This window comes from Abramis brama, assembly GCF_963993115.1.
Source record: "Abramis brama genome assembly, chromosome: 16".
Classification (NCBI taxonomy): domain Eukaryota; kingdom Metazoa; phylum Chordata; class Actinopteri; order Cypriniformes; family Leuciscidae; genus Abramis; species Abramis brama.
In genome coordinates, this window is record NC_139978.1 from 7,482,828 (window position 1) to 7,510,818 (window position 27,991).

Sequence of the window (27,991 nt, forward strand, 5' to 3'; positions counted from 1 at the left end):
TGGGATGACAAGGGTTCTCTTACGAGAGGTCTCTCGTACTGCGTAAGATATCTTACGCTAGGGGAAAATCCTTTTTCCGCGAGATATTGAAGCCAAAAATTATCCTTAATTTTTTAATAATGCAAAACGCGTTGCGGCAACATACAGACATAGGCGAGGCAGCTCGCGCGCCCATTGGCTGTTCTGCGGCAACTGCAGCAGCCTATCGAGCGAGGCCTGGCGTGACGCCAGACCCAATGAGGGTGCTTCGCACCCGCTGCGTCACATCCCGCCGAAATGGGCGTGGTCTAGGCCTATAAATACCGCTCGCAGGCAGCTATTATCTGATTTTTCATCCTTCAAGCGAAGCACACGCATCGCTGGAGCTGGAGAGAAGCCGCGCCATTGAGAGAGAGCACCTTCAGCGGGACGAGGACTCGCCTGGCCTTCTTTGCCGAGACTGCTCCCCCGCCCGCCGCGGTGTCGCGCCGTAAAAAGCGCCGTGGCCAGCGGGTCCCGGAACCTTCCCCCAGCCGCCAAATCTCGCCGGTTCGCCCGCCTGCTTCACCGGCTTCGTCAGCCTCTCTTCCTGACGGACAGTGGCCATTGTCTGCCGCCGCTTCCGTCGACATTGCTGACGAGGAAGCCCTGCTGGGAGAAGAGGATTCCTGCTCTATCCTGGCGTCAGGCAGTGAGGATTGGGCGAGCTCTGAGGATCTCGCGCCCCCTGCCCGCATTTCGTCAGGCAAGAGAGCGTCCATCGAGACGGAGCTCATGCGAGTGCTCGCACAGGCCGCGGTGAGCCTCGGCCTCGAGTGGTCTTCGCCCGAGCAGCCCGCTCACAACCGGCTGGATGGCTTTTTCCTGCCTGGGGAGCGCACTTCGCCTGCGTCCAAACCAGCGCCCTTTCTTCCTGAGTTACACGAAGAAGTCGCTAAGTCCTGGAACGCCCCCTATTCAGCTAGAGTGCGTCCATCTGTTTCTCTGGCATTCTCTGCAGTTGACGATGCCAAGAACAGGGGATACCATTCGCTGCCGCCCGTCGAAGAGGCGATAGCGGCCCACTTATGCCCGCCCTCCGCTGGACGGCGCGCTAAGCTGGCCCTACCCTCTAAAGCTTGCCGCACGACGTCAAGCCTGCTCTGCCGCGCTTTCTCCGCCGCCGGGCAAGCTGCGTCAGCGCTGCACACCATGGCCACACTTCAGATCTTCCAGGCCGATCTCCTCCGAAAGCTGGATGAGAAGGGACCTGAAGCGATCTGCGTGCCAGACTTGAGGAGCGCCACGGACCTCGCTCTCCGTGCCACTAAGTCCGCGGCACAGGCCATTGGGCGAACTATGGCCTCTCTCATTGTGACTGAGAGGCACCTCTGGCTGACGCTCTCAGAGATGGCCGAGTCCGAGCGCACCGCGTTCCTCGACGCCCCGCTTTCTCCCGCCGGCCTCTTCGGATCCTCCGTGAAGGACTTTGCGGAGAGATTCGCCGAGGTACAGAAAGCATCACAGGCTATGAAGCACTTCCTCCCGAAGCGCTCCAGCTCTGCAGCAGGCCGTGCGAAACCGTCTGCACAGAGCTCACAGCCCCAGCCCCAGCCACCGCCCACTGCCGCCACTTCGCAGCGCCGCCAGGCCCGAGGCGCGAGACCGCGGTCCCGCTCATCCGGCCGCCGCCCCACCATGCGCGGCCCGCGGCCTAGGATTGTGGTAAAGCCCGAGGCCCCGAAGTCGTCCTAGCACGCCTAGGAAAACGACGGTGTTCGAGTCCCGCTGCGGCCGGACTTCCACCAAGGCTATTCGCTCGTCCAGTTCCAGCAAATGTGACTGGTCCAGTGTTTTCTGCAGCCAACAAGCCGGTTCTGTCGCCCGCTTGCCTGCACACAAAAGCTGTTTTTACGGCTACCCAGATAAATCCCCAAGAGAGTGTATTTTCTTGTGTCCCGGCCACGGCCGATGGTGTTTTATGTGTAGAAAGAATGTCCACTGCCCAGTGCCCATCACTACACACAAGCACAGCCTGTCACACAGGGCTCGCGCACATGAAATCGACTCAGATCGATTGCGCATCAAACGTGGTAAATGTGCCCACTACCCAGTGCCCACACACACTACGTTATGCATGTCTCACGGTTTCTGTAAAAACGAAACCAACAGGCATTCGCTTCACTCAAGCGAAAAATGCTTTCGGTGTGATAAATGTGCCCGCTATCCCGCGCCCACATCCACACACAGACATGACAGTTCCTACGGGACTCGCCCAGCCCTCCCCCTCTCGGTTGACCGCCGCAGAGGAGTCGAGCGCGGGCAATCTGCCCGCTGTTATCAGCGCGCCCCCTGCCTCAAATGTCACGAGCGCGACGCTTGTGTTACAGCACACCGAAGCCTCTCCATCGCTGAGCGAACGGAGCACGCTTCGTATTCAACCCCTAGCTATTCATGCAGATGCATGGGCAAAGCTGCCCGGGGTTTCGAAGTGGGTGCTAGACATTATAAAAAGAGGCTATTCGCTGCAGTTTCGCCGGCGCCCTCGCCGCTATACGGCGCGCGTCGAGACCACGGTAAAAACAGAAGTAGCACATTTACTTCGAGCCGAAGTGGCGAAACTATTGAGCAAAGGGGCCATAGAGCCTCTCTCTCAAGTTCAGAGCGAAGGAGGGCTATACAGCAGATACTTCCTGGTACCGAAAAAAGACGGGGGTCTCAGACCCATACTAGATCTAAGGCAACTGAACAAAGTGCTTGTGAAGCGACAGTTCAGGATGCTCACGACCAGAAAAATCCTCACGCAGATTCGCCGAGGAGACTGGTTCGTATCAATAGATCTGAAGGACGCGTATTTTCAAATACAAATAGCGTCACGTCACAGGCGATTTTTGAGATTCGCCTTCGAGGGCCAGGCATATCAGTACACAGTCCTGCCGCTCGGTTTGTCCCTGGCACCCCGTACATTTACGAAGTGCATGGACGCGGCGCTCGCACCCCTCAGAATGAAGGGCTTGCGAGTACTGAACTATTTGGACGATTGGCTGATTATAGCGCAATCTCGCTCAGTGCTCATAGAGCACACGACCATTTTACTCGATCACCTCGAGAATTTGGGTCTCAGAGTCAATTGGGCGAAGAGCTCTCTGTCCCCCAGTCAGACGATATCTTTCCTGGGCACAGAGCTGAACTCGCTGTCTATGATAGCGCAAATATCACCACAGCGAGCGGTGGACGTTCAGCGCGCAGCGAACTCTTTCCGCTGCGGCGCATCTGTCCCGCTCAAGAAATTTCAGAAGATGCTGGGTCTCATGGCCTCAGCATCCTCAGTGCTCCAGCTGGGCCTGCTCCGCATGCGCCCACTGCAGTTCTGGCTGAAAGCGCGAGTCCCACGCCGAGCGTGGACATCCGGTTTGCTTCGTCTCAAGGTCAATCAGAAGTGCGTTGCAGCTCTGAAACCTTGGAAAGCGGATGACTGGTACCGATCAGGTGTAAGCCTGGGGACTTCCTCGAGGGTGAAGGTGGTGTCTACGGACACATCCACCTCGGGATGGGGAGCGCTGCTCGAGGGCAGACCGTTCTTCGGCCAGTGGTCAGAACGGGAGAAGCTCCTGCACATAAACTGCCTCGAAATGCTGGCAGTAGACAACGCGCTGACGCGTTTTTGTCCCCAAATAAAAGGACACCACATCCTGGTCCGCTCGGACAACATGTCTGTGGTGTCCTACATAAATCGCCAGGGCGGCCTCAGGTCCAAGAACCTGCACAGGCTAGCGGAACCCCTCCTGGTGTGGGCTCAGTGCAACCTGCGCTCGCTGAGAGCAGCGCACGTGCCAGGACTCCTAAACAGTGAAGTGCATAGGGGACTTACACGCGCTCTCAGTGAGCGCGACGTGCATGGAATTTGGGCCGAATGACTCAAGGGTTATACTCAAACCTAAGCACGGTTATGTTCCAAAATCCCTCAACACACCGCTTAGGGCGCAGGTCATTTCCCTGTCAGCCCTACCGGTCCCTGATGAGGAAAGAGACGCGAGCCTCCTTTGCCCAGTCAGGGCGTTGCGAGCTTATGTGTCTCGCTCGTCTGCTTTCAGGCAGACAGAGCAGCTCTTTGTTTCGTTCAGTGGGCGCTCTAAAGGACTAGCCGCGTCGAAACAGAGCCTATCCAGATGGATAGTTGATGCTATTGCGCTAGCATACGCTTCTAAGGGCATGCAGTGCCCGTTGGGTGTCAGAGCGCACTCCATGAGAGGCATGGCCTCTTCGTGGGCCTGGTCGAGTGGGATTGCCTTGCAAGATATTTGTACGGCGGCGGGCTGGGCCTCCCCGTCTACATTTATAAGGTTTTACAACCTAGAGGTTCCCGCCCTGCAGGTCAGGCTGCTGTCGGTCTAGTTAACCAGCATTGTCTGTCCTGATGCTATCAGCTCAGAATTATTAAAAAATTAAGGATAATTTTTGGCTTCAATATCTCACGGAAAAAGGATTTTCCCCTAGTGTAAGATATCTTACGCAGTACTCGTTCCCTCTTCTAGAGAGAACCGAGGTTACGTTAGTAACCGAGTACGTTTCAACTTCATCAAACATTCCTCTCATTTCAACAAGACCAAGCAATGTTGTGTTTTTATGTTTTATGGGGACTTTTTACTGATTTTGTACAAACGGTATATTATATCCCCCTACACTAACCCTGCCTATCACAGAAAACTTTCTGCATTTTTACATTTTCAGCTGTTTTCCAAAAATAAATAAATAAATCCCCACAAGGACAAGTATTTCGGATATTGCCATCTTTGTGGTGACATTTTGTCCCTATAATTACACACACTTAAGCATACACGTCTCTCTCTCTCTCTCGATTGGCAAACTAAGGATTGTTCGCCACTTATCCCGCGATTGTAATACAGTACTAAAAACTGATTTGTCCCGCATTTTTGTGCACAGAACTGTTGATTTCTCCCTAGCTTACCGCATCTAGGTTTCCTTCGGAGGAGCATTGCCGCTTTACACAAGAGCCTCTCAAGTTAGATAGAAAAAACAAAGCCAATCAGTTTAGCGATGTGCAGTTTAGGCGGGACTCATTAACCGTTTGTGTACCATGAATTGCGCATTTTTCTCAGAACGCTCTTGTAAGAGATTTTAATCTAAATAAGATGTTTCCTGATTAAATAAAATAAGCCTACATAAAAAACACAAGACACAACCGGACAACAGTGGTTATATATGAATATATTTTAAGTTTTGATCTTGCAGTCTATGGTTTTGATCGAAATTATTGATAGGGACATATCAGTGTCACTGGATATTTGTAGGGACACCGGACACGTCCCTATAGCGTCCCTACTAAATTCTACGCCCCTGTGATACAGTACAGTACAAACAGTCGGATGAACAGCGACACAGTGCTCATTCAGTAAATGCATAGCTAAACAGTGTTTTGAGTCTGGATTTGAATGTGACTACTGTAGGAGCACATCTGATCTCTTCTGGAAGCTGGTTCCAGCTGCGGCTGGCATAATAGCTAAAAGCGGACTCGCCATGCTTAGAGTGAACCCTTGGTATTTCTAGCTGATATGATCCTAATGATCTGAGTGATCTGTTGGGTTTATATTCAGTGAGCATATCTGCAATATACTGAGGTCCTAGGCCATTGAATGATTTATATACCAGTAATAATACTTTAAAATCAATCCTAAATCTAACTGGGAGCCAGTGTAAAGACCTGAGGACTGGTGTGATATGTTCATATTTTCTGGTTCTGCTCAGAATCCTGGCGGCAGTGTTCTGTATGAGCTGCAACTGTCTTTTGGTCTTTTTGGGAAGGCCAGTGAGGAGTCCATTACAATAATCCACCCTGCTGGTGATGAAAGCATGCACAAGTTTCTCTAAGTCTTGTCTGGAAACAAAGCATCTAATTCTTGCAATATTTTTCAGATGATAGTATGCTGATTTAGTTATTGCTTTGACATGACAGCTGAAACTAAGGTCTGACTCCAGAGTCACACCGAGATTCCTGACTTAATTTTTAGTTGTTTGACCCCTAGAGTGAAGGTATGCGTTCACCTTGAGAACTTCATCTTTGTTTCCAAACGCAATGACTTCAGTTTTGTCTTTGTTTAACTGAAGAAAGTTTTGGCACATCCAACTGTTGACTTCATCAATGCATTGGCACAGGGAGTCAATGGGGCTGTAATCGTTAGGCGGTAGGGCTAAGTAGATCTGTGTGTCGCCTAGCTGTGGTAAGCAATTTGGTTCTTTCTCATTATTTGGCACATTGGGAGCATATACAGGTTGAACAGGAGTGGCGCAAGAATTGAGCCTTGAGGGACTCCGCATGTCATGGATGTCCACTCAGATTTATGGTCTCCTATACTCACATAATAACCTCTCCCTCCTAAGTATGAACTGAACCATTTTAGGACTATCCCAGAAAACCCGACCCAGTTCTCCAGCCTGTCAAGAAGTATGTTATGATCGACAGTGTCAAATGCAGCACTGAGATCGAGTAGTACCAGCACTGATAATTTGCCTGTATCAGTATTTAAGCGAATATCGTTTATTATCTTTATGAGCGCTGTCTCTGTGCTGTGGTGCGGTCGGAAACCAGATTGAAAATTGTCAAAGTATCCATTAGAGCATAAGAATTTGTTCAGCTGATTGAAGACAACTTTTTCAACTACTTTGAATAATTAAGCATTTGGGGCATAAACATGTAAATCACATACAGTAAAATGATTGACAATGAAAAATAACACAATAGTTATTAGTATTAGTTTTACAATGTGAATACCATACTTACAGGGAGCCAGTCCACCACTAAGTAACTTTGTCTGTCTTTATTATCTTTTGTAGAAGAGAACCTATGTACTGGAGGTGCAGTTTATGTACTATGTACTGCAGGTGTTTGCAATTTGTCCATTTGTTCTTATTTTATTACTGAATTTTTATTTTATTTTATGAAAATAAAATTTTGCATTGAACAAATGTAGATTTTTGTTTGTATATGCTGTCAATTATAGTTGCTAGAAAGAAAATCGGAATCGGCAAAAATTGTTATCGGCAGGTCACTTAAATCAGAATTGGCCAAAAAAATGGCAATTGTTGCATCTCTAGTAATAACATGCAGACATTTTTAAATACAAGTCATTCACTCTGCCAGGTTCACTCAGTTGCTGTTCGCAAATTCCTTCAGAAAACAATTGGTCTCATTCAAGAAACATTCGTAAATATACGAGTAAATATGTGAGTGATTTGCGCGTAAAGAGACCTTCCCGAAAACTCTTCTCCTTATTCACAAATACTTCGTAAACGTCAGATGTGATAGTGAAATGTGTGTGTGTGTTAATGAATTCCAATCAGTCATAAATGGGACGCACATGCACGCTCATTCTCAATTACTATAAATCCCACCTATTAAATCCAACTGACAACTATATATGGGCATCATATTATGACACCAAACGAAGGATTTCAACATGTCTTCTCAAAAGCGAATGAAAAAGAGAAATTTCTCAGATGCAGAAATTGAAGTTTAATTATCAGAAGTTCATTCAAAACGCCACATTTTATTTTCAAGCGTACATAGTGGCGTATCAGGTCCTAAAAAAAGGAAGCTTGGCAGCATATTACAGATGCAGTTAATGGAGTTCTCTTACGAGAGTACTCTCGTGTTGCGTAAGTTTAGCTTACGCTATGGGAAAACTCCTTTTCTCGAGAATACTGAAGCAAGAAAATTATCCTTAATTTTCCAAAATGTAAAACGCATTTGCTGCAGCAGGCAGACATAGGCGAGACAGCTTGCGCGCCCACTGGCTGCTCTGCAGCAACTGCTGCAACCTATCAGTGCGTCTTGGCATGACTTCAGCACCAATGGGAAGCCTTCCCGCGCTACGTCATGACCCGCCAAAATGGGTGTGGCATAAGCCTATATATACCCATCGCCCAGGTTGCACAATGATTTCGTCTCCTTCAGCGAGTGACTACACTTCGCTGGATCTCTGAGAGAAGAAGCTGCGTCGTCGAAAGGTACTTTCAGCGGGACGAGCTCGAGTTTCGAGGACGCCGGCTGGATTTTTGCCGCCTTCACTCACCGTACCTGCTGCGCTATCCGGCGCTTATATCCTTTAACTGCTCCATGTGTCTTCGCCACTGCGACACTCACGTTTTTCCTCTAAAAGAGCAAAGACATTTCTAAATGCCACTTATGTTCTCAGCGACGGGGACCGCCACGTGCTGTGCGCTTCCTGACCTCGGCCTTGACTGGACCACGCCCCAGGAGCCCGCGCCCAACAGGTTGGATGGCTGCTTCCTGACAGGACGCCGCTCTGCACCTGTTTCGAGGCCCGTTCCCTTCCTCCCCGAGCTGCACGATGAGCTCTCCAGGTCGTGGGGAGCCCCGTACTCGGCCAGGCTGAGATCCTCTGTCTCTTCGACGCTCTCCGCGGTCGATGGCGCAAAAGACAGGGGATATCTCTCTGTTCCTCCGGTAGAGGAAGCAGTAGCAACGCACTTGTGTCCGCCCTCTGCAGGATGGCGGGCCAAGTCGACACTGCCTACTAAAGCCTGCCGGACCACTTCAGTCCTGATCGGCCGCACCTACGCTGCCGCCGGTCAAGCTGCATCTGCACTGCACACCATGGCTGTTCTGCAGATTCACCAGGCCAACCTCCTCCGTTCTCTGGACGAGGCTGGACCAACGAAGGTAGTGTGTGACGGACTTAAGGAGCACGACGGACTTGGTTCTCAGAGCTACAAAAGCTGCCGCCCAGGCCATCAGCCGCAACATGGCCTCCCTCACCGTCACAGAGCGCCACCTGTGGATAACGTTGTCCGACATGTCTGAGTATGACTGTACCAACTTTCTGGACGCTCCCGTTTCTCCGGCCGGCCTCTTCGGTCCCTCTGTGAAGGGCTTCGCGGAGCGATTCTCGGAGGTGCAGAAAACATCTCAAGCTATGAGACACTTTTTGCCGCGGTGCCCCCACCGCCTCCTCCACCCGCCCCGCAACAGCGCCAGGCCCGGGATGCACGCCAGCGCTCGCGCTCTACGAGCCGCCGCAGACCGCCGCCTGCCCGGGGACCCAGGCTCGCGCCCAACTTCGAGCCTCCTAAATCTTCCTAGCCCCCCTAGGAAAGCGCCGATGGTTAAGTCCCGCTGCGGCCGGACCGCCATCGAAATCAGCGCAAACCGCTCTCTCAGTCCCCTGGTGATTCGGCGAGTCCAACAGAGGCGATTCGAAGAGTGTATTCAGCAGCCAATGAGCCAGTTCTTCAATTCGCTCGCCTGGACACAAACGCCGTTTTCACGTCGACCCACATAAATCTCAAAAAGAGCATCATGTCTGGTCATATTCCGGCTCAGGCCGAAGGTGTTTTGAATGTAGGAAGAGTGCCCACCCCTGCACGTAAACACTACCCCTCTCTGTGTGTCACACTCATCCAGGGTCGAAAACAATAAAGCTGGCTCAGGCCGCTCGACCGCTAAGTGTAGGAAAAGTGCCCACTACCCAGTGTTCACCCCTACACACAAGCACTACCCACGCAGTGTCTCACACCACCACAGGGTCTATATCAGTCAAACCGGCTCACGCCGTTCATGTTTTAAGTGTAGGAAATGTGCCCGCTGTACAGCGCTCACCCCTGCCCATGATAACGACTGTATCTGCACTACGCACACACATAACGCCTCAGCGTACGAACCCAGCTCGAGCTGGCAGTGTTTCAAGTGCAGGTCACGTGTCTGCCTCTCAGCGCACACACTTTGTGAAAAGCTCTCCATGCCTCGCGCCGCAAGCCCACACAGCTGTGTCTGTAATACAACATCTTCCCGTCTCTATGACCGGGGTGCTAGTTACACAAAGTACTGTCTGCCCCACCCAAAATGAACATGGTGAACAAACTATGTCATCATGGCCGGGTCTCCGGGTCCCCGAATACGAGCGACCGGAGCCCAAATTTTATTCTACCCGTTATTTTACGCGAAAGCATGGGAATTGATCCCAGGGGTTTCAAATTGGGTGCTAAAGCCAGTGAAACAGGGCTACTCGCTTCAATTCGCTCGCAAACCGCCGCGCTTCACAGCCCGGGTCGAAACCTCTGTGAATCAAATCAAAATCAAAGTAGTCTCGACAGATGCTTCCAACACGGGTTGGGGCGCCCTTTATGAAAGGAGACCTTCCATGGGCTTGTGGTCAGACGCAGAGAAGCATAGAAGCACATAAACTGTCTAGAGATGAAAGCGGTCGAAAACGCCCTTCAGTTCTTCCTCCCTGTGTTAAGGAACCACCACGTTCTGGTCAGAACAGACAACACGTCAGTGGTGTCCTATATAAATCGCCAGGGCGGCCTCAAGTCCCGGAACCTTCTTGCAATAGCAAGACGCCTCCTCATATGGGGCCAGCACAACTTGCGCTCGCTGAAAGCGGCTCATGTGCCGGGCGTTCTGAACGTGGGCCCAGATATGCTATCCATGGCCAAACTCTCCCCAGGGGAGTGGTCTCTGCATCCCATGTCGGTGCAAAATATCTGGGACATTTTTGGTAGAGCAGAGGTAGACTTGTTCAAAGGGCTAGCCATCTGGAAACAGACCCTGTCCAGATGGATAGTGGACGCTATCGCGTTAGCTTATACGTCCAAGGGCCTGGATTGCCCCTTGGGGGTTTTGCCCACTCGACCAGAGGCATGGACTCGTCGTGGGAAAGGACAAGTGGGGTCTCACTTCATGACATTTGTATGGCAGCAGGCTGGGCATATATATATATATGTGTTTGTGCACTTATCTCACATTACCGAGTCGTCCCTCCCCGTTCTGCCGCTTCGTGTTTTCCACTTTACATGAGCCCCGGGCATACTGCCCTTGGGACATTAGTGTTGGAATTCTGCACGCACAGCGTTTTACATGGGGTTCCCATAGCGTAAGCTAAACTTACGCAACACGAGAGTACTCTCGTAAGAGAACGACACTCGGTTACTAACGTAACCTCGGTTCTCTCTAGAGAGGGAACGAGTGTTGCGTAGCCTGCCGTGCTTGTGCTGCATTATGGTTTCGCTTCTAGTCGACTGAAATCATTGTGCAACCTGGGCTATGGGTATATATAGGCTTAGGCCACACCCATTTTGGCGGGTCATGACGTAGCGCGGGAAAGCTTCCCATTAGCGCTGGAGTCATGCCAAGACGCACTGATAGGTTGCAGCAGTTGCTGCAGAGCAGCCAGTGGGTGCGCGAGCTGTCTCGCCTATGTCTGCCTGCTGCAGCAAATGCGTTTTACATTTTGGAAAATTAAGGATCATTTTCTTGCTTCAGTATTCTAGAGAAAAGGAGTTTTCCCGTAGCGTAAGCTACACTTACGCAACACTCGTTCCATCCCTAGAGAGAACCGAGGTTATGTTAGTAACCGAGTGTCGTTTCATCTGTTAATCGAACAGTCCCAGAAGTGAAAAGAAAATGGTTCGACATGAAGCTTGACTGCAACACTTGTGACTTGTGTTCTGTTTGCAGATGCTATTACTGGCTCTCAAAATAAAAGTAAAAAGAAAAACTGGATGTAATTACTATATATAATATTTTTTTCAAAATGCTGTGTAAATATATACAATATTATATATTTAATATAAATATTAAAATGCAGCCTTATTAATGAGCAAAATGTACGGATGTTAAACGCACTATTTACGCGTGGCTGGGAGCAGGTGTAGATTTCTTTCGTACCAACTAACATTTAGAAAATACTAACATTTTAATGAATCCGAAAATTTACGCCAATTAGAACCAATGTGACACAATGTGTGGCGCACATCAGCATTTTCAGCTCTCAGAAGAAAACTAATTGCATTTAAATTGCATTTACTTATGAAACTTGGAAAAATAATGGACAATGTTGCAGTGTGAGCAACAATAAAAAAAAAAAAAAAAAGTTTTACAAACAAAATATTATTAATTATTAATCGGAACAATTCAACACTTGAAAATTCGTAAAGAACACAAATGTGGAACGCACAAAAGCTTTAATTCCACAGAGTTTGACCAAACGTTTTATGGACATGAAATAGTTTTATGAAGATCTGCCATCTCTCACAAACATAAATGTATTTTTATCCAATTGTTATTGACTCAGTACAATAAAAACATCAAGTTGAGATACACTCAGAAACCCATGTCTCTTGAAGGATCCAAGGATTCTTCATAGCAACGTGTTTAGCTTCAAGACAGCGGTCATACATCTATGTTGGATTTGTGCTGGTTAGATGCAGTCCAGATGAAGTAGGGATGAAGTCTGAGCTTTGAAATATATGCAACTAAGCTTATTCAATAAACCCTGATCATTTTTTATCATCACTTCGTCTCCTGCTACCTTGATATTTCACAGCCTCCTCTGTAAACCTTCAGTTTTGGGTACCAGACAAAATACAGGTTTAACAACAGATTTTGGCTTTCAGATAACACTTGCTGCTAACTGTTTTTGGGCATCAGACAAAACAAATGTCTTCTGATGGGATCTGGTAAAGAGGTTGGATCTAATATTCCTGGCGTGGAGATTTGAGCATTTTTGGACAGCAAGATATAGACACGATCTCACACTTTGAATGTTTTGTACTTTGTGCGCACCTCGTCAAACCTGAACCTGATGAATGAAGGGAGGGTTAATTCTGAAGCCACTAAAACTTTTTTCTTTTTTCTCCAATTTAATACAATACTATCAACCAAACAAAAAAACATTATTTGTGAACTGTTCAAACTGGAGTCCATGTGTATTAACTGTACAATTACAGTTATGAATATGAACTTATTCTGCGACTGTGATGACAGTTCATGTAAACAAGAAGAGTTCCTGGAAACATGGCTGATCTCAAATGATCTTGACTACAGGGAAGTATTTGTGTGCCGAGAAGTCAAACTCAGGAAGGGCCTGAGAAAAGAGGAAACACAAGGATGCAATGAATTTCACAGTATCATTTCATCTATATGCAAAATATATATATATATATATATATTTTTTTTAAGGAATTCAAGTTAGGCTTTATAAACAGCATCTGTGACTTGCTGTCTGTTACCACAAGACATAATTTTGACTCATCTCCAGTTTGTAATAAAAATGAGGCAAAACATTCTGAGATTCAAAGCAAAAATGTTCAGCACATATTTTAAACTAATTTACTTACTTTTTAAACTGATTTAAGCATTTAATGCGATTTCACACCTCCCTCGTTTGGAGAGCTTGTTTCAGAACCTGGTGCGTTTTCTCCCTTAGTTTTGTTAGCAAACTTTCATGTGGTTTGTAGTCCTATTCAAATCTCATTTCCTGAAATCTGTTTCATTCTGATCAGAATGATTTTAAATTACATGGTCAAGGCAGGAGTTGAAATATTGGATCTAACTTTCAAATAAATGTATATTGTAACATTTATTCTGTTGCATCGTCTCTCCCAATAGATGTCTCATTAAGTGTGTTACGGCTAGTGCCGTTTTGTGTTTGTTTGTCCCCCCCCCTTCTGTTTGTTTTTACTTTCGCTTTCTTAGGTCTGCGCCATTGGTGCTGCTTCCTGTCAATCATCGTTGGAGAGCCGATGACGTTGCCCCGCTTTCCTCCAATTGTCAGACACCAGGAAACAATAAAAGAGAGATGCTGACGTGGAGCGAGAGACTGCCTTTGTTCTTGTCTGTTGTTGTTCTGAGAGAGATTGTGATTTATAGACGTCGTCAATTCTGTGTATTGTAGGTAATACCCTGTGGTGTTTTTGTGTGCTAACTAAACCACTCTTTACCACCATTTGTTTGAACGGTTGTGACTACAATGGGGAGGGAAGGAGAGGAAAGGTAAGCATATCACGTGATATATATTGAGCACCACCCGTTAGTGAATTATTGTGTTAGAAACACTAGGTAAGGGGCGTGCATCATTTGTTGTATTTTTGTTTGGATTTAGTGAGTATAGTTTATAATAGGGTATCCTCGGATACTGAAGATTTTTTCTTTTCTATTTCTTTTTTTAGTCAGTTTAGAACTGAATTAATAGTTAGTGTTATGTTTTGATTATTTCATTTATTTGATTGCCGCCCAATTCCCTTCTTCTTTTCCCCTGCCTGGGTATCTTTTTTGTAATTTTTCTTTCTTGTAAATATTATTGTAAGTTAGCTTGGTTTATGGGTTTTTCCTACTATATTTTTGTAAATAAACACGTCTTGATTGTCTTTAGAGCTGTGGTCTTCTTTGCCTGCATTTACATTGGTACGAAGTCAAACTCCGACAGTTAATGTTATTCCCTACCCCTTTATTTGACCCTTCGCTAAGCCACGCCCGAAAACCGCCACAGGCCAATCGTGGCTTAGCAACCGTAACTAGGCACGGGAGGTCTGGCAAGCTTTCGAGCGAGAGGGAAACATGCCGCGTTGTGCGTATGGATGGTGCAAATCTGATACCCGGTATCCTAAAAGTTTGGACGGGGTGGTGGATTTTGTTCCCTTCCCGAAACCTAAAACTCAAGGGGAGAAATGCCGGGCGTCATCTTCATTTATATAGCGCTTTTAACAATGTAGATTGTTCCAAAGCAGCTTTACATTGATAATAGGAAATTAAAAGTAAAGTGTTTTGGCTTTATAGCAGCTCTAGAATAAAGTTATTGTCCAGCTCGTGGATCAAGCAGTGTGATTAAAGGCAAGACGGAGGCTCACTGACATAATTTAACGTTACTTAAAAATATATTTCAGCATTTTGTTAATCGACGGCCAAACTAGTAACGTTACCCCAATCCGATCGCGACTCTCCCGGTGTTAGTTCTAGTAAAAGTAAAAGGTAGTTAGTAAAAGGAGGGAACATCAGGGGGCTTGCCGGAGATCTCCAAGGAAAAGTTTGGTATGCAAACTTAATCAGTTCATAACAGTAGTCACTAATGTGACCCACGACGTGTGAGCAGTAACGTTAGCCTGGCGCACTACAAATATAAGCGGGAGAATGTTATCATTGCAAAGTGGTCAGGCTAATGTCTTGTGTTTATTCCACGATACATATGGATAAGCTGTTTGATTTATAAATATTAGAATATTTTCACATTTCATTTACCCTGCTGGGCATGCACAAAGCTGTTCCTCAATTCGTGTGTTTCCCATTTGAATGGTCAGCGTATGAGGCGGCTGCTGCTTGCGCTGAGACCAAACGTTATAGACTTTAGCTTCAATTTTGATGAAATTATTATCTAATCGTTTGCATATTATGTCGTGAATATAGCCCTCGAATGCATACTGCAGTCTTGCTCTCTCATATTTTCACCTGTCCACTAAAAATGACTAATTATCTCCTTAGGAATGTCTGAAACCAGTGCATAGCCTACATACTGTAATAGACGTGCCAGGCGCAAAAGCTTGACAGGCGTAGCAACAGTAACTAAGGAGGGCGGGGCTTAGCGAAGGGTCAAATATCACAGGGTACGTAACAAAGTGTATATTATTTTTACAAACTGAGAGACGAGTTAAAATGTTTTGTCCCTGGTAACAGAGACGGTCCATAGAGCTTAAGTTGTACTGAGCCCAGAATATTCATATAAACATGATGCACCTTAGTTTCCTTCTTGTGTCCTCCAGCCAGCAGTTTCATAACAACAATGTTGGGTTTGGCCACTTTAAGGATGCGGTTAACCTACAACAGGAAGCAACATATCAGTCACTTCTTTACACAATATATAACTGACAATGTAAGACTTCGATGTAACACTATATGACTTCACAGTCTCCGTTGTATATAATCATTTGTTAAAAATAATATGATATTTTTGTTTCCATCCATCAAAAAGAAAATATGAGTCATTTTATTTTATTTTAAAGTCTTAATATTATATATAAAAAAAGGCAATGCTACAAAGTTACGTAGGCTGAATAAGAGTAAGATTTTTTTGAAAGAAATTACAACTTATATTCAGCAAGGATCCATTAAACTGATCATAAATTACAGTAAAGACTTTTACATTGTTGTGAAAAACTTCTTATAAATGTAATATAAATGCTGTTCTTTTGAACTTTCTAATTATTAAAAAATCCTGAAAAAAAGGATCACGGTTTAGACAAACAGCAGCAAAACTGTTTTCAACATTGATAAAAATAAGAAATGTTTCAAATCATCATATTATAATAATTTCTGAAGGATCATGTGACACTGAAGACTGCAGTAATGATGCTGAAAATTCAGCTTTGATCACAGAAATAAATTCCGTTTTATATTAAAATCGAAAACCAAATACCAATTCCTACTATATTTGTGTTAATAAGACAGGACTGGCTCACAGAGCAATATAAGGACTGTTTGAAATGTACCTCTGCATCAGGGCTGGTGACGTTTTCAAGTATAAGTTTGGCCTGCTGGAAATGTTTACTGGCGGCCATATAGAGATCCGCTGAGCGAGGAGGAGGATTGTACTTCTTCAAATCTGACATTTCCTACATTTAAACACACACAGACACAGATTACTGTAATCTTTGCACAGGATAGTTGCAGTAAACATGACCTTGAAGTGAGTAAAATCAGCGCTACCTTAAACTGGATGTAGTGCACTGGTGGCGGTGTGACGACACTGTTGAACGGGGCAAATCGATGCTCGTAGCGAACCTGCTCGCTGTCCAGTTCAAACTGAGGTTTGCGCACCTTTCTGTCCATATCCAACGCTATCATGGTCTGCAGAAATAAAGACTTTTAGTTTATTCAAAATACATTAAAAATACAATTCACACACATACAATGACTCGAATCCACCCTTTCAATGATGAGTATGTTTCTAATTTCCACATTGAAATTCATATTCATTTGGAACAAAGTCAAAATTGTGATTTAAATAAATGACTGCAGCACCTGGGGGCAAGGACACGTAATACGCATGTGCATGCCATCACCGTTTTCACAGATTCGCGGTTTTGTAGATAATGGCATCGTTTTTAAAAGCTTGCACTTTGAAACCTGTTTTCAGGCCACCAAAACACCATTGTCGTGTAAATGAATGGCCAAAATACAGAAAAAGTTATTTTCTTAATTTAAAAACGGTGTCATGTAAACAGCTCCTCGATTTCTCCTTCTTTATCATGCACTCTTATACGTCTCTGACCAACCAATCAAATCCTGATTATTATGATTCATTTCCATTGTTACATTGGCAGCTTTGAGTTCTCCAGTGTGTTTGTGTGTATCAGGAAGCATTACCTTGTACATGCCAGCACACATGTTCTGGTAAGCTTGGCTCATGGTGATCTCTTTACTCAGAGGACGAGCTGAGGAGACAATGGAAACACAATGAGCGAGTCAGACCCAAACATCCCAATCCTCCCAATCATCCCAATCCTCCATAGCAACTGCAACTGTTGAATGAACGTGGGCCTGTGAGAACCTTTCTTCTTCTTCTTGCTCTTCTTGCTGCTTCGTACTTTCAGCTGCTCCTCCAGGATTCTCTCCTCTGCCATCTGAGAGCTGTCCGCTCGACTCAACGTGGACATGAGCCACGCATACAGGAACTCCGACAGATACCTGAACATACATGGAGAGAAAGATATATCTTTACTTTTTTAATCTTTATCTGACTCTCAGAATTCAACAGGCTGTTTTGCTACTGTCCCTTTAAGACTATATGCAAATGACCTCTGTTATGATTGGCTAACCTCTTCACATGTGTAATACTAAATCCGACATTAACGTGCTAGCACTTTGGACTTCATTTAGGGAATCTTTCAGGGATGCACCAATATTAAAACTGTGGCTGATACAGATAAGCCGATAATTCTATTAGCATATTTACATATATAAAATGTATAATCATAATACTGACATATTATTTAAAAAATATTTTTAGCATATTAAAATCATAATTGTTATCATTTTTACTCCTCCGCGATGCCTGGCGGTGGCGCTGGATATCATTTTTTATATTATTATATATTATTTAGTTTTTATTATGTATTAAGTTTATTGTACATCACACAAAAGATGAAGCGTTAGTTTTACTCCAGAGAATCACTGTAAGAGCTGAATAAACACTGTATAAGAAGTGTGCATTAAAGTCTTATCCATAAACTCTCTCTCTCCCTTTCATTATCATCAACATACACAGCAAATTACACAAAACACTCGTTACAAACTAACAGTAAACAAATACATTTTGCAGGTCAGATACATTTTTCAAACAGGGCGGGTCTACGCTAAACCTGCAGTGTCCGTCAACAGTCGTGGGAGGGTCTTGTGCAAAAGTATGTCACACTGCCCTGAATCTGAGAACGGGTTGTTCTGAGACAGTGCTTATGATTTATGGGGATTTAAAAAAAAAAAAAGCACTGGGTGGATTTTTATCATTATAGGGTGGTTGTGTACACACATTTATGTTCAAACACCATGTAAAAGTGAATTTTGCATAATAGATGCCATTTAAATCTTCGGCATAATTGGTCAATGGTCGCTGTCCCTTTAAATTAGATGATTATCTAAATTTTAAAATAGGTAGAAATAATTAAACTTCAAATATTTTCTGATGGATATCTGATAACTGTCGATATTGATTAAAAAAATGCTAATAAACAATAGTATGTTTTGTGTGTGCCTGTGCATTCTGATCTGTCTATGGCATTAAAAGCATGTTTGTTTAGCTGTCGTACCAGTAGATGTAATAATACTCATGCATGCTGTAGAGCTCCAGCTCAAAGCCGCTGAGCAGGTACTGGATCATGATGCGCAGGTTATGATAGAGGATCCAGGTGCCCAGACAAGCTAAATGCTGCCTTTGAGGCTCCAGCTTCATCAGAAGACCGTGAAGAGCAGTGTCCACCTTCTCAGCCTAAACACCAACAAACACACTCAATGATGCTTTACAACTGACATGATGGCAGCAGACTTTCAGAAGCATGAACATTTTGGTTAAGTGGACTTTCAAAGGATGGACAATAAAGATTTAAAATATCTTAATTTGTGGTTTGAAACAACATAGTGAGTAAATTATGACAGAACTTTCATTTTTGGGTGAATTAACCCTTACATTTACATTTATGCATTTAGCAGAAGCTTACAAAAGAGGAACAAAAGCAATAAATCTAATTCATTGGTTAAGCACTTTTAGTTCTTTGCAGTAAACACCTATGAATTGTAAGGAATAAGACCAGAAACACTTATTAAAAGGATAGTTCACTTCACCCACAAATGAAAATTCATCAATCATTTACTCAAAACCTGTTTTAAATGAGACATATCATGCTTTTAAATTGTTCCTTTTTACATATAAATCATACATTTGTAGTCTATATAAAGCGGAACTGCAATGCTTGGGTCTGAATTCCTCATTATTATAGCTCCACAGGCCCCTTTTCTACCCCTTTTCTGATGCGTGTCTGAGAGCAACTCGTTTTGGTGCGGTCTCTTTAAATACAATTGAGACACTTCATACTCCGCCCCCTCTCCATGTTGCAGCGGTTCAACTCCACCCCATAGATATCATATATAAACACTAGATGTCTTATGGCGCAGTCACTTCCGGCATCACCGTTCGGCCATCTTGTCTCAGTGAAGCTGTGAATTAAGGTGAATGATCAGCATGCACACAAATCCTCTTATCTCGCTGAAATCTTGACAGATTTACAAACGGTTTGGTTTCTTACAAACGTTATTAACGTGGCTATAATTCAGAATGCTTGAACATGTATGTTATAATTTTTCATATGTATGCAGTATATGTATGCAGTGTCATAACTACATCTCTGACGTTTATAACAAACCAAACCGTTTGAAAATCGGTAGAAAATTGAGCAAGTTATGGTTATTTAAAAGTACATGCACCATTAAACAAGTGAGCGAGTCCACTGTGGCAAGATGGCCGCCACGTGCGGACGTCGACCTCCATTGGCCAGCAGCGCGCACGAGATATCTAGCCTTTATATATGATATCTATGCTCCACCCCCTTCGGCCATTTTTGTAGTTTGATAGCAGAGATACGATTATCTAGCGGCACAGAAACTTTTTATTCACACGTTATTAACAAAATGTCAACAACGGAAGACTTGTCCAGCCAGCCTTACATGTTCGAGCCATATGGAAGTAAAATAATGTCAAATGTTTTTGAAATAAAAAGCCTGTTGAATTGCACTACTTGAAAAAAATAGGCATTGCATTAACCATGCTTGCATTTTAATGCATTGTATTTTTAGGGCTTGCATTTTTATGGGCTGAAATTCAGCATGGTTGAATATTTAAGCTTTGAATATTTCAATTAAAAACACCTTTTCATTATTAAAAATTCAATAATCCATATTCACCTTTCATATTTCACTTCCAAAATATTCAAACTGTTTAAAAATACAACCAATAATATTCAACAGGCAATTTTCGGTCCATTTTATTTCGCTTTGCAAATTCGCTTCCACAAATTCAGTGGTTCAAATTCGACAGTAAATTCAACATTGACGTCCAGGAACTGCAGGAAAAGCAATAGATTACCGAGCACTCTCCATCTGCTGTTAGTCGACCTAACCAGCAGGTGGTGCAAAAGCGCGTGTTGTTGACGAAGACCAGCAAAATTAGAGCAAGTCATTCATTCATAAAACTCATTTACAGCAATGTAAGTGTATTTGTGATTATTATGACGGCTGTTTTAAATTCAGTGCCTTCACGGTTACTTTTCCTGTGTAGCCTACATGCATCTTTCTCTACCGTGAACGAGATTATAATGTTATTCCCCGATGCGGATGTACAGATCCAATGTTACATTTTTGAGGTTGACATAATATTTCTCTTGGTTGTTTAGTTGCTTTAACTTTATATTGTGGCGATGTGCTGCATGCAGGCTATTAGGGTTTCCCTCAATACTTCTGGACATATACAACGCTTAACGTAGATTAATGGACTACAGTGATGTAAAAGACCAAACTCGCAGGCAAGCAGATGGACTCAGAATAACGCGCAAAGCTGAGCGTTTCCCAGTGATAGACTGGCATAAAGTTGGCTTGATGTTGGACATTCGCACATTTAGGGACCGTCTCTAAAGTGTATACGACTTTGGTATACACGTTTCTAACTCCGATAGCATTTGAATAGAACGACTTACAGTCATAAAACCAACTGTAAAGTGTTCATGTAGTGTCAGGCATAATGCGCACCCTTTGGATTTTTTATATTTATTCAAATAAATTTAAGTTTGCTATTGAAGTTAGAAACGTGTATGCCAATGTTGTATGCAACTTTAGAGACGGTCCCTAAATGTGCGAATGTCCAGTCAAGCCAATTTTACATTTAGTCATTTAGAAGACGCTTTTATCCAAAGCGGTTTACAGTTATACTAACAATAGGACAACAGTATGCAAGTGCTATGACAGTTTAAACTAATGCAATACACGTAGGCATACTATATATAGTATATCAGTATATGTATATCAACAGTAGGCTTATGTATATCGCCAGTATATCACGAAACGCTCAGCATGAAACTTTGCGCGTCAAGTTCATATTCTGAGTCCATGCTTGCCTGTAGCCTATATAGTAGCCTACAGCCTACTTCCCCAATAAGGTGCAAGATTGATCTTTCATATCACTGTATTAGTAGCCTACATTAAGCTACGTTAAGCGTTTTGTCCCAACTGAAGGGGAATCCTTGAGTATGAGGTATTGAGGGAAACCGATTATAATCCTGTTCATGGTAGAGAAAGCTGATGACATGTAGAATACACAGGGAAAGTAACAATGAAGTTATTGAATGAAACATAAACACACAGCTTTTGTGTGTTTATCATCTTTTCCGTACATACTGACACAGATAATCATTTCCATTTTATGAATGAATGTCTTCGTCAATAACAAGCGCTTTTGCACCATCTGATGGTGAGGTTGACTAACAGCAGATGGAGAGTATGCTCGGTAATCTATTGCTTTTCCTGCAGTTCCTGGACGTCAATGTTGAATTTACTGTCGAATTTGAACCACTGAATTTGTGGAAGCGAATTTTGCAAAGCGAAATAAAATGGCCCGAAAATTGCCTGTTGAATATTATTGGTTGTATTTTTAAACAGTTTGAATATTTTGGAAGTGAAATATGAAAGGTGAATATAGATTATTGAATTTTTAATAATGAAAAGGTGTTTGAAATGTTTTTAATTGAAATATTCACAGCTTAAATATTCAACCATGTTGAATTTTTGAATTTGAATTCAACCATGTTGAAGTTGAAGGACCAGCGAGCAGCACGCAAGAGACACAACAAGAGCGCGCAAGTGGTTTTTTCTAGAATACTCTGTTCTCCTGTTATTTCAGTGCTGTATTTTAATCGAGGTAAGGCCATCTTCGATTCTCTGCTTACTTTGTATTTTTAACTTCACATAATTCTGTATTTTAGTTAGACGCGCTGCTTTATTTAACATAAAGCCGCGAGTGATATTAATTATTATTGCAGTCTAATTTGCACTTAAGCCGTTGCTCTTATTGCAGTTTCGTCTTGGCACATTTTCGCGTTATTCAGACTTAATTGCCCGACCGAAACAGCTTATGTAAGAATAGATTTAAATAGTGAAGTCTCAGATAACTCCATAAGGACCAGCGAGCAGCACGCAAGAGACACAACAAGAGCGCGCAAGTGGTTTTTTCTAGAATACTCTGTTCTCCTGTTATTTCAGTGCTGTATTTTAATCGAGGTAAGGCCATCTTCGATTCTCTGCTTATTTTGTATTTTTAACTTCACATAATTCTGTATTTTAGTTAGACGCGCTGCTTTATTTAACATAAAGCCGCGAGTGATATTAATGTAAAATGTAAAAATGAATTTCAGCCCATAAAAATGCAAGCCCTAAAAATACAATGCATTAAAATGCACGCATGGTTAATGCAATGCCTATTTTTTTCAAGTAGTGCAATTCAACAGGCTTTTTATTTCAAAAACATTTGACATTATTTTACTTCCATAGAGCCAGAGTCGGAGCAGGAGCGAGATGAAAATGAAGACGACGAACCTGTAGAACAACGTCTTCATATGGATGTATCGCAATGGTGTGTACTGTATTTACACATGAAACTTTGGTCTTCCGACCTTTTACCACCGTGTCGATTTATTTTGATTAATATGTGCGAGGGAGAGAGGGCAAGACCGCGTCTAGTTTGGAGACGGTGAAGTCTTGTTTACACTTTCGCCTGGCTCCGAAGAGAGAGAGAGTGCGCGCGCGCGACCGGGTCTCTCTCTCTGCTCGATCTTTCAGTTAAACATGCATCCTGTAACAAGCGCGGAAGTTCATCTACATTAAACGGTGTAATGAAGCGTGTGGGTTACTACATCCAACAACCGAACATTTTAACTTACCCTCTCGTAACTTCTGCATCCTTTAGCTTGGACTACAAAATTGCAGCGAGAAATAAAAATGGCGGATTGCTCGAAGTGTTGGGCCGGAAGTCAATGTCCTTATTTGGCAGTTCCGCTGCAAATACTGTGACGTAAGAGTTCAAAAAACGTCATAGATAACAGAAAAATCGAAACAGGTTGAAAAATATGACCAAAACAGAATATAAAGATATCAACGAAGCACCTGAAGAGAATAATTTCATATTTTCTGTACTTCTAAACACTCCAAATATACAACAAAATGCATTTAAGGGCTAAAAAAGTGCATTTGGCATGATATGTCCCCTTTAAACCTGTATGAATTTCTTTCTTCTGCTGAACTCAAAATAAGATATTTTGGAGAATATGGGTAACCAAACAGTTGATGGACCACGTTGACTTCATAGTATCGTCAAAATATCTTCTTCAGAAATTCATATAGGGTGAGTAAATGATGACAGAATTTTCATTTTTGGGTGAACGGTCCCTTTAAGAAAGTATTAGGTTAAATATTTAATTCATGTCAACTTTAACCAAACAAAAAACATCTACGCACCTCATCCTGAAGGGTGGCAAACTCCTCCAGTATGTGACCCAGTTTGTCTCGCTGGCGTGCTCTGTTGTGTCCGTGAATCTGGATAAGGCTGCAGAATGGCTGTGACACAAAATAACACTCAGACTGGGTCTGCCTAGCTCAGCCTTGCTGACTCGGATGGGGGACACGGGACACGGTGACTACAACGCGCTACCGGGGGACTCGAGACATTCTGTCTATAAACATCTTTTCTGGGACTTTAAAGTGGTAGTTGCATAATCTGTCTTTACAAGTATTGTAAAAATATTAATATTAAAAATATTAACAGTTAAGTATCTCAAGTAAGTAACTCAGTGAGCATTCATAGCAGCTTTCTTTGGCCAAGGCCCGCCCATAAGGCCGTTTGACCGACATGTCAAACAACCAATTACAGTTCGTTTCGTTCAGCGTCACGTTTCGTTGCATGGAAATGTCCCCACAACAACAGACCGGTGTTACGGTTTAACTGGTGACCGTGTTAACTGGTGACCAACTTCCTGTTCAGGTCATCCGCTGCAGATGTGAGCAGATTCGTCGATTCTGAAAGCACGAACTGACGCGATATTAAGCTGTCTAATAAACGCAGACTTGCTCGTTACATGCCTTTCGTATTCTTGTAAAGATGACAAAGTATTGCTATGATCTAAAAAAAAAGGGAAAAAAAAGGTCATCTTTCCACGGGTTTCGAACGCGCGCAGAAAAGAGATCACTCCGTGAGAACACCGTGATAAACGTGTTGAGCTATCTCACTATTATAATACCCGTTACTTGCAGAACATTGGAGTCAATTCACGATTTCATTCTCGGCGTGATTTTTATGCAGCTGTCCGAATCAAAACAATGTGCCCGTGTTAACTTGTGACCTCTGTGTGTTTCCTATTACAAAAACTCACCATGCCGTTATTTTAGAAAATATATAGCCTACTATATGGTTTATGATTTCAAAGCACATTACATGGACTCTGTAGTCAGACAATGGTAGGCTACATAATTGTGGCTACTACAGTTGTATAACAACTGCTGGTTAAACTGGTTATTAATGTGTCGTCAGATACTAGCTCTGATGTCTCAGGTGATGAATATAATAACGTTATTTACATGTTGCTTTCGACGTTATTTTAGCGAAAATTAATTTAGAAACATGTGACTTCATTTACTTTGTCTTTGTAATACTGAATGAAATGTAAACATCACATTGTAGATGCTTAAAGATTACATTGTAAAGGTGAGTTAACTTGTCAGCTATGCCATGTGATTATAGCAGTTTTTGGAATGTCATGTTTATTCTCAGGTCAAAATAGGCTACTACTTGTTATTATTGTAAGTAAACAATAAAAAAAAAATGTACAATTGATAACAAGCGTTTATTAATTAAAGTAGGCCTACCCTTTTCCTTATACACTCCATTTAGGTCAAACAGCCTACTTTTGTTTCTTTACACGAACACACCTGCATTACATTTAGCACAATCTTATTTTTTCCCGCCAAAACAACAATTATTTATTTTGTTAAATAAAGGGGAAAAAAACTATTATATAAGCTAACTATCAAAATCACTATCACTATCTCCTGCCCTCCAACTGTTCTTATCCCTTGTCCTGATCCATCTATGACTCTCCTTCTTAACCTATTCTTGTCTCTTACTCAGATGTCTCTCTCTCTGCTTCTCTGTCTTGTTGTGCATCCACGCTTAACAAAAGCAATTCAAAGATTGTTTTTTGTGTGTGTGTATGTCCAAGTAATGTAAAGAACTTCAACGCCTGACTATGTCTCCGACTGAGAGTGGAATCAGCTATTTCTCAATATTTCACTGATCTGTTATCTAAAACGGCTTATCAGGTGTCTCAATATTTTAAGCATATTTTTTTCAGTACTTCTGAGCTACTGTTGTTGCTGAAGTAGAGGCTTTATACTATATTTACAGTCTTGAACATAGGTATTAATTTCTGACATGCGGTGTTTAAGCATTTGTAATTGTGTGAAAACACAATTGTTGCATTTTAGAAACTTGTTAATTTACAGAAAGTATTTGATAAACGTATACTATGTGCGGAGAGCATTCACTCAAAATTATTATCTAATTTTTTACATAGGTGGCTTTTAGAGGCTTTTGCATCGGAGGTGTTCATATGTAAACATTGTGGCTAAGAGGTTGCATGGACAAAATGCCCCATCTCACATTTGTGTCAGTTTACAAATGATGACTATTCGTAGCCTAGTAGTGTTTTTGGTGTTCTTTAAATGTTTCTCTTTAAATGGGCTACACTTCAAGGGTTCTCCTGGATAGTTTTTTTTTTTTTTTTACAATTGGTAAAACAAATGTATGTGGGAAGCCTGCCAATGTAAGAATGTTTGCCAGTAAACCACTGGATCACAACATATGGTGTTATACTAGGCTACGGGGCGTCACTATGCAATACCAGTGTTTAGCTATGTGAATGGGATTCCTTACTTGTGACAGTGTGATTTTTCTAATAATATAATCAAACCGTATTCATAATTTAGCCTAAAGTAGCATTAACAACGTTGTTGCAGAATCAAGTTAATTATTTGCAACTGTACAATTACATAATTCCAATCCCGCATCAAGCAGATGTTGTATTGTATTCTAATTGTATTTTCATATGATCAAACCGGTCCCTCATTTAGGCTACATATCGACTGCTTTTGTGCAATATATTCCCAATTCCCAAATATATATATATATATATATATATATATATATTTATTTTATTTTTTTTTTATAATTGATATAGGCCTATCGCCTACTGAACGCAAGTCACAAGGTAAAACGTTCACAGAGTAGCATGTAAGAGCTATTGAACGCAAGTGACAAGTTACCAGTTAATGTGTATAAGCATAATTGTGACTATGTGACGTTTACATTTCATTCAGTATTACAACGACAAAGTAAATGAAGTCACATGTTTCTAAATTAATTTTCGCTAAAATAACGTCGAAAGCAATGTAAATAACGTTATTATATTCATCACCTGAGACATCACAACACACAAACAACACGTCACATGCAACTGTACACTTGCAGTCCTTAGTGCTATGGAACATCACTCACTGTTTTTGCTTTGATATGCAAACTCAAAGGTGCAACGCAGCTTCAGACGTAGTTAGCTCGTTGAACCTGGGTGTCATGGATGGACTGACTGGAGGAACTCTGTAAAAACACACAAACAACATGTCACATGCAACTGTACACTTGCAGTCTTTAGTGCTATGGAACATCACTCACTGTTTTTGCTTTGATATGCAAGCCCAAAGGTGCAACGCAGCAGACGTAGTTAGCTCGTTGAACCTGGGTGCCATGGATGGACTGGCTTAAAAGGCTATTTTAATGACACACTCCACAAGATAAGATATATCAGCCCAAAAGTGACTGAAACCTTCCGTTCGTCTCAGTATTGTAAGGCTGATCTGTACAACAAAAGATAAAAAAAAAGTAATTACTTAATGAGTTAGTTTAATGAGTTAGTTCACAAAAACATATAAAAATCAGCCATCAGTTTCTTCCAACATATTATCAAATGATACCAGGGTGAGAAAATGATGTGTTTTTTTGGTGATATAAAAAATTCGAGTACTTATTTGTACCAACACAATCCCATAAAATGCTTACCTCAGGAATCAATTCACACATTACAAGGTCGATATGTTCAAGCTTTTTGTCCTTCTTTTGCTCAAACACAATGTTGTCGATGTGTCCTAAAAGTTCCTCAACATGTGCTGACAAGGCTGGATGAAAGCTCTTAGGTTTTGCCATTTTCCCAGTCTTCATTTGCCACCATTTGTTCCACGTGGGTTTCACCAAGCCTTTCACAATTCCTTGAAACAACTCCTGAAAAAAATATTTAGTATAGCAAACAATATCTAGCCATTTTAAATTTTGTAAGGTCTTATATGTACCTGAATTTCAGCATCACTGACAAGAGAACAAATTCCTTTTTTTTCCACCTCCTCGACTATAAAGTTTATAAAGCGACGAGAATACTTTTTGTGCGCAAAAACAAACAAAAATAACGACTTTATTCCACTATTCATTTCCTTCTCTCTGTTCCTCGAGTCTTGATAGAGCAGCGCGTCTGTGTTGTACGTCACATGTAGGCTCACTATGGGGATGGCTAGTGTGACGTCACGACATCA

The 27,991-nt window shown here is 42.7% G+C and overlaps 1 protein-coding gene across 1 annotated transcript; it reads right to left on the minus strand.

The window, feature by feature from the left end:
* Positions 1-12,374: 12,374 nt before the first annotated feature.
* On the minus strand, positions 12,375-27,952 carry LOC311098553 (N-alpha-acetyltransferase 35, NatC auxiliary subunit-like). Its single transcript, XM_084138796.1, has 12 exons — positions 27,755-27,952; positions 27,468-27,686; positions 27,084-27,265; positions 26,910-27,008; positions 23,819-23,917; positions 18,574-18,752; positions 17,319-17,455; positions 17,135-17,202; positions 16,475-16,615; positions 16,258-16,380; positions 15,506-15,586; positions 12,375-12,863 (listed from the first exon to the last, which is right to left on the minus strand). The coding sequence occupies exons 6-12, from the start codon at positions 18,714-18,716 to the stop codon at positions 12,804-12,806; spliced, it is 753 nt and encodes a 250-aa protein (XP_083994922.1). The 5' UTR covers positions 18,717-18,752; positions 23,819-23,917; positions 26,910-27,008; positions 27,084-27,265; positions 27,468-27,686; positions 27,755-27,952; the 3' UTR covers positions 12,375-12,803.
* Positions 27,953-27,991: the final 39 nt, after the last annotated feature.

What these genes read in the sequence shown, in the direction of transcription:
- LOC311098553 (XM_084138796.1), bottom strand. Translation starts at nt 18,716, where the DNA reads ATGAAGCTGGAGCCTCAAAGGCAGCATTTAGCTTGTCTGGGCACCTGG. An exon ending in GAGCAAGAAGAAGAAGAAAG is followed by an intron (nt 17,203 to 17,318) that starts GTTCTCACAGGC and finishes TTGTCTCCTCAG; the next exon opens with CTCGTCCTCTGAGTAAAGAG. An exon ending in TGCACTACATCCAGTTTAAG is followed by an intron (nt 16,381 to 16,474) that starts GTAGCGCTGATT and finishes GTTTAAATGTAG; the next exon opens with GAAATGTCAGATTTGAAGAA.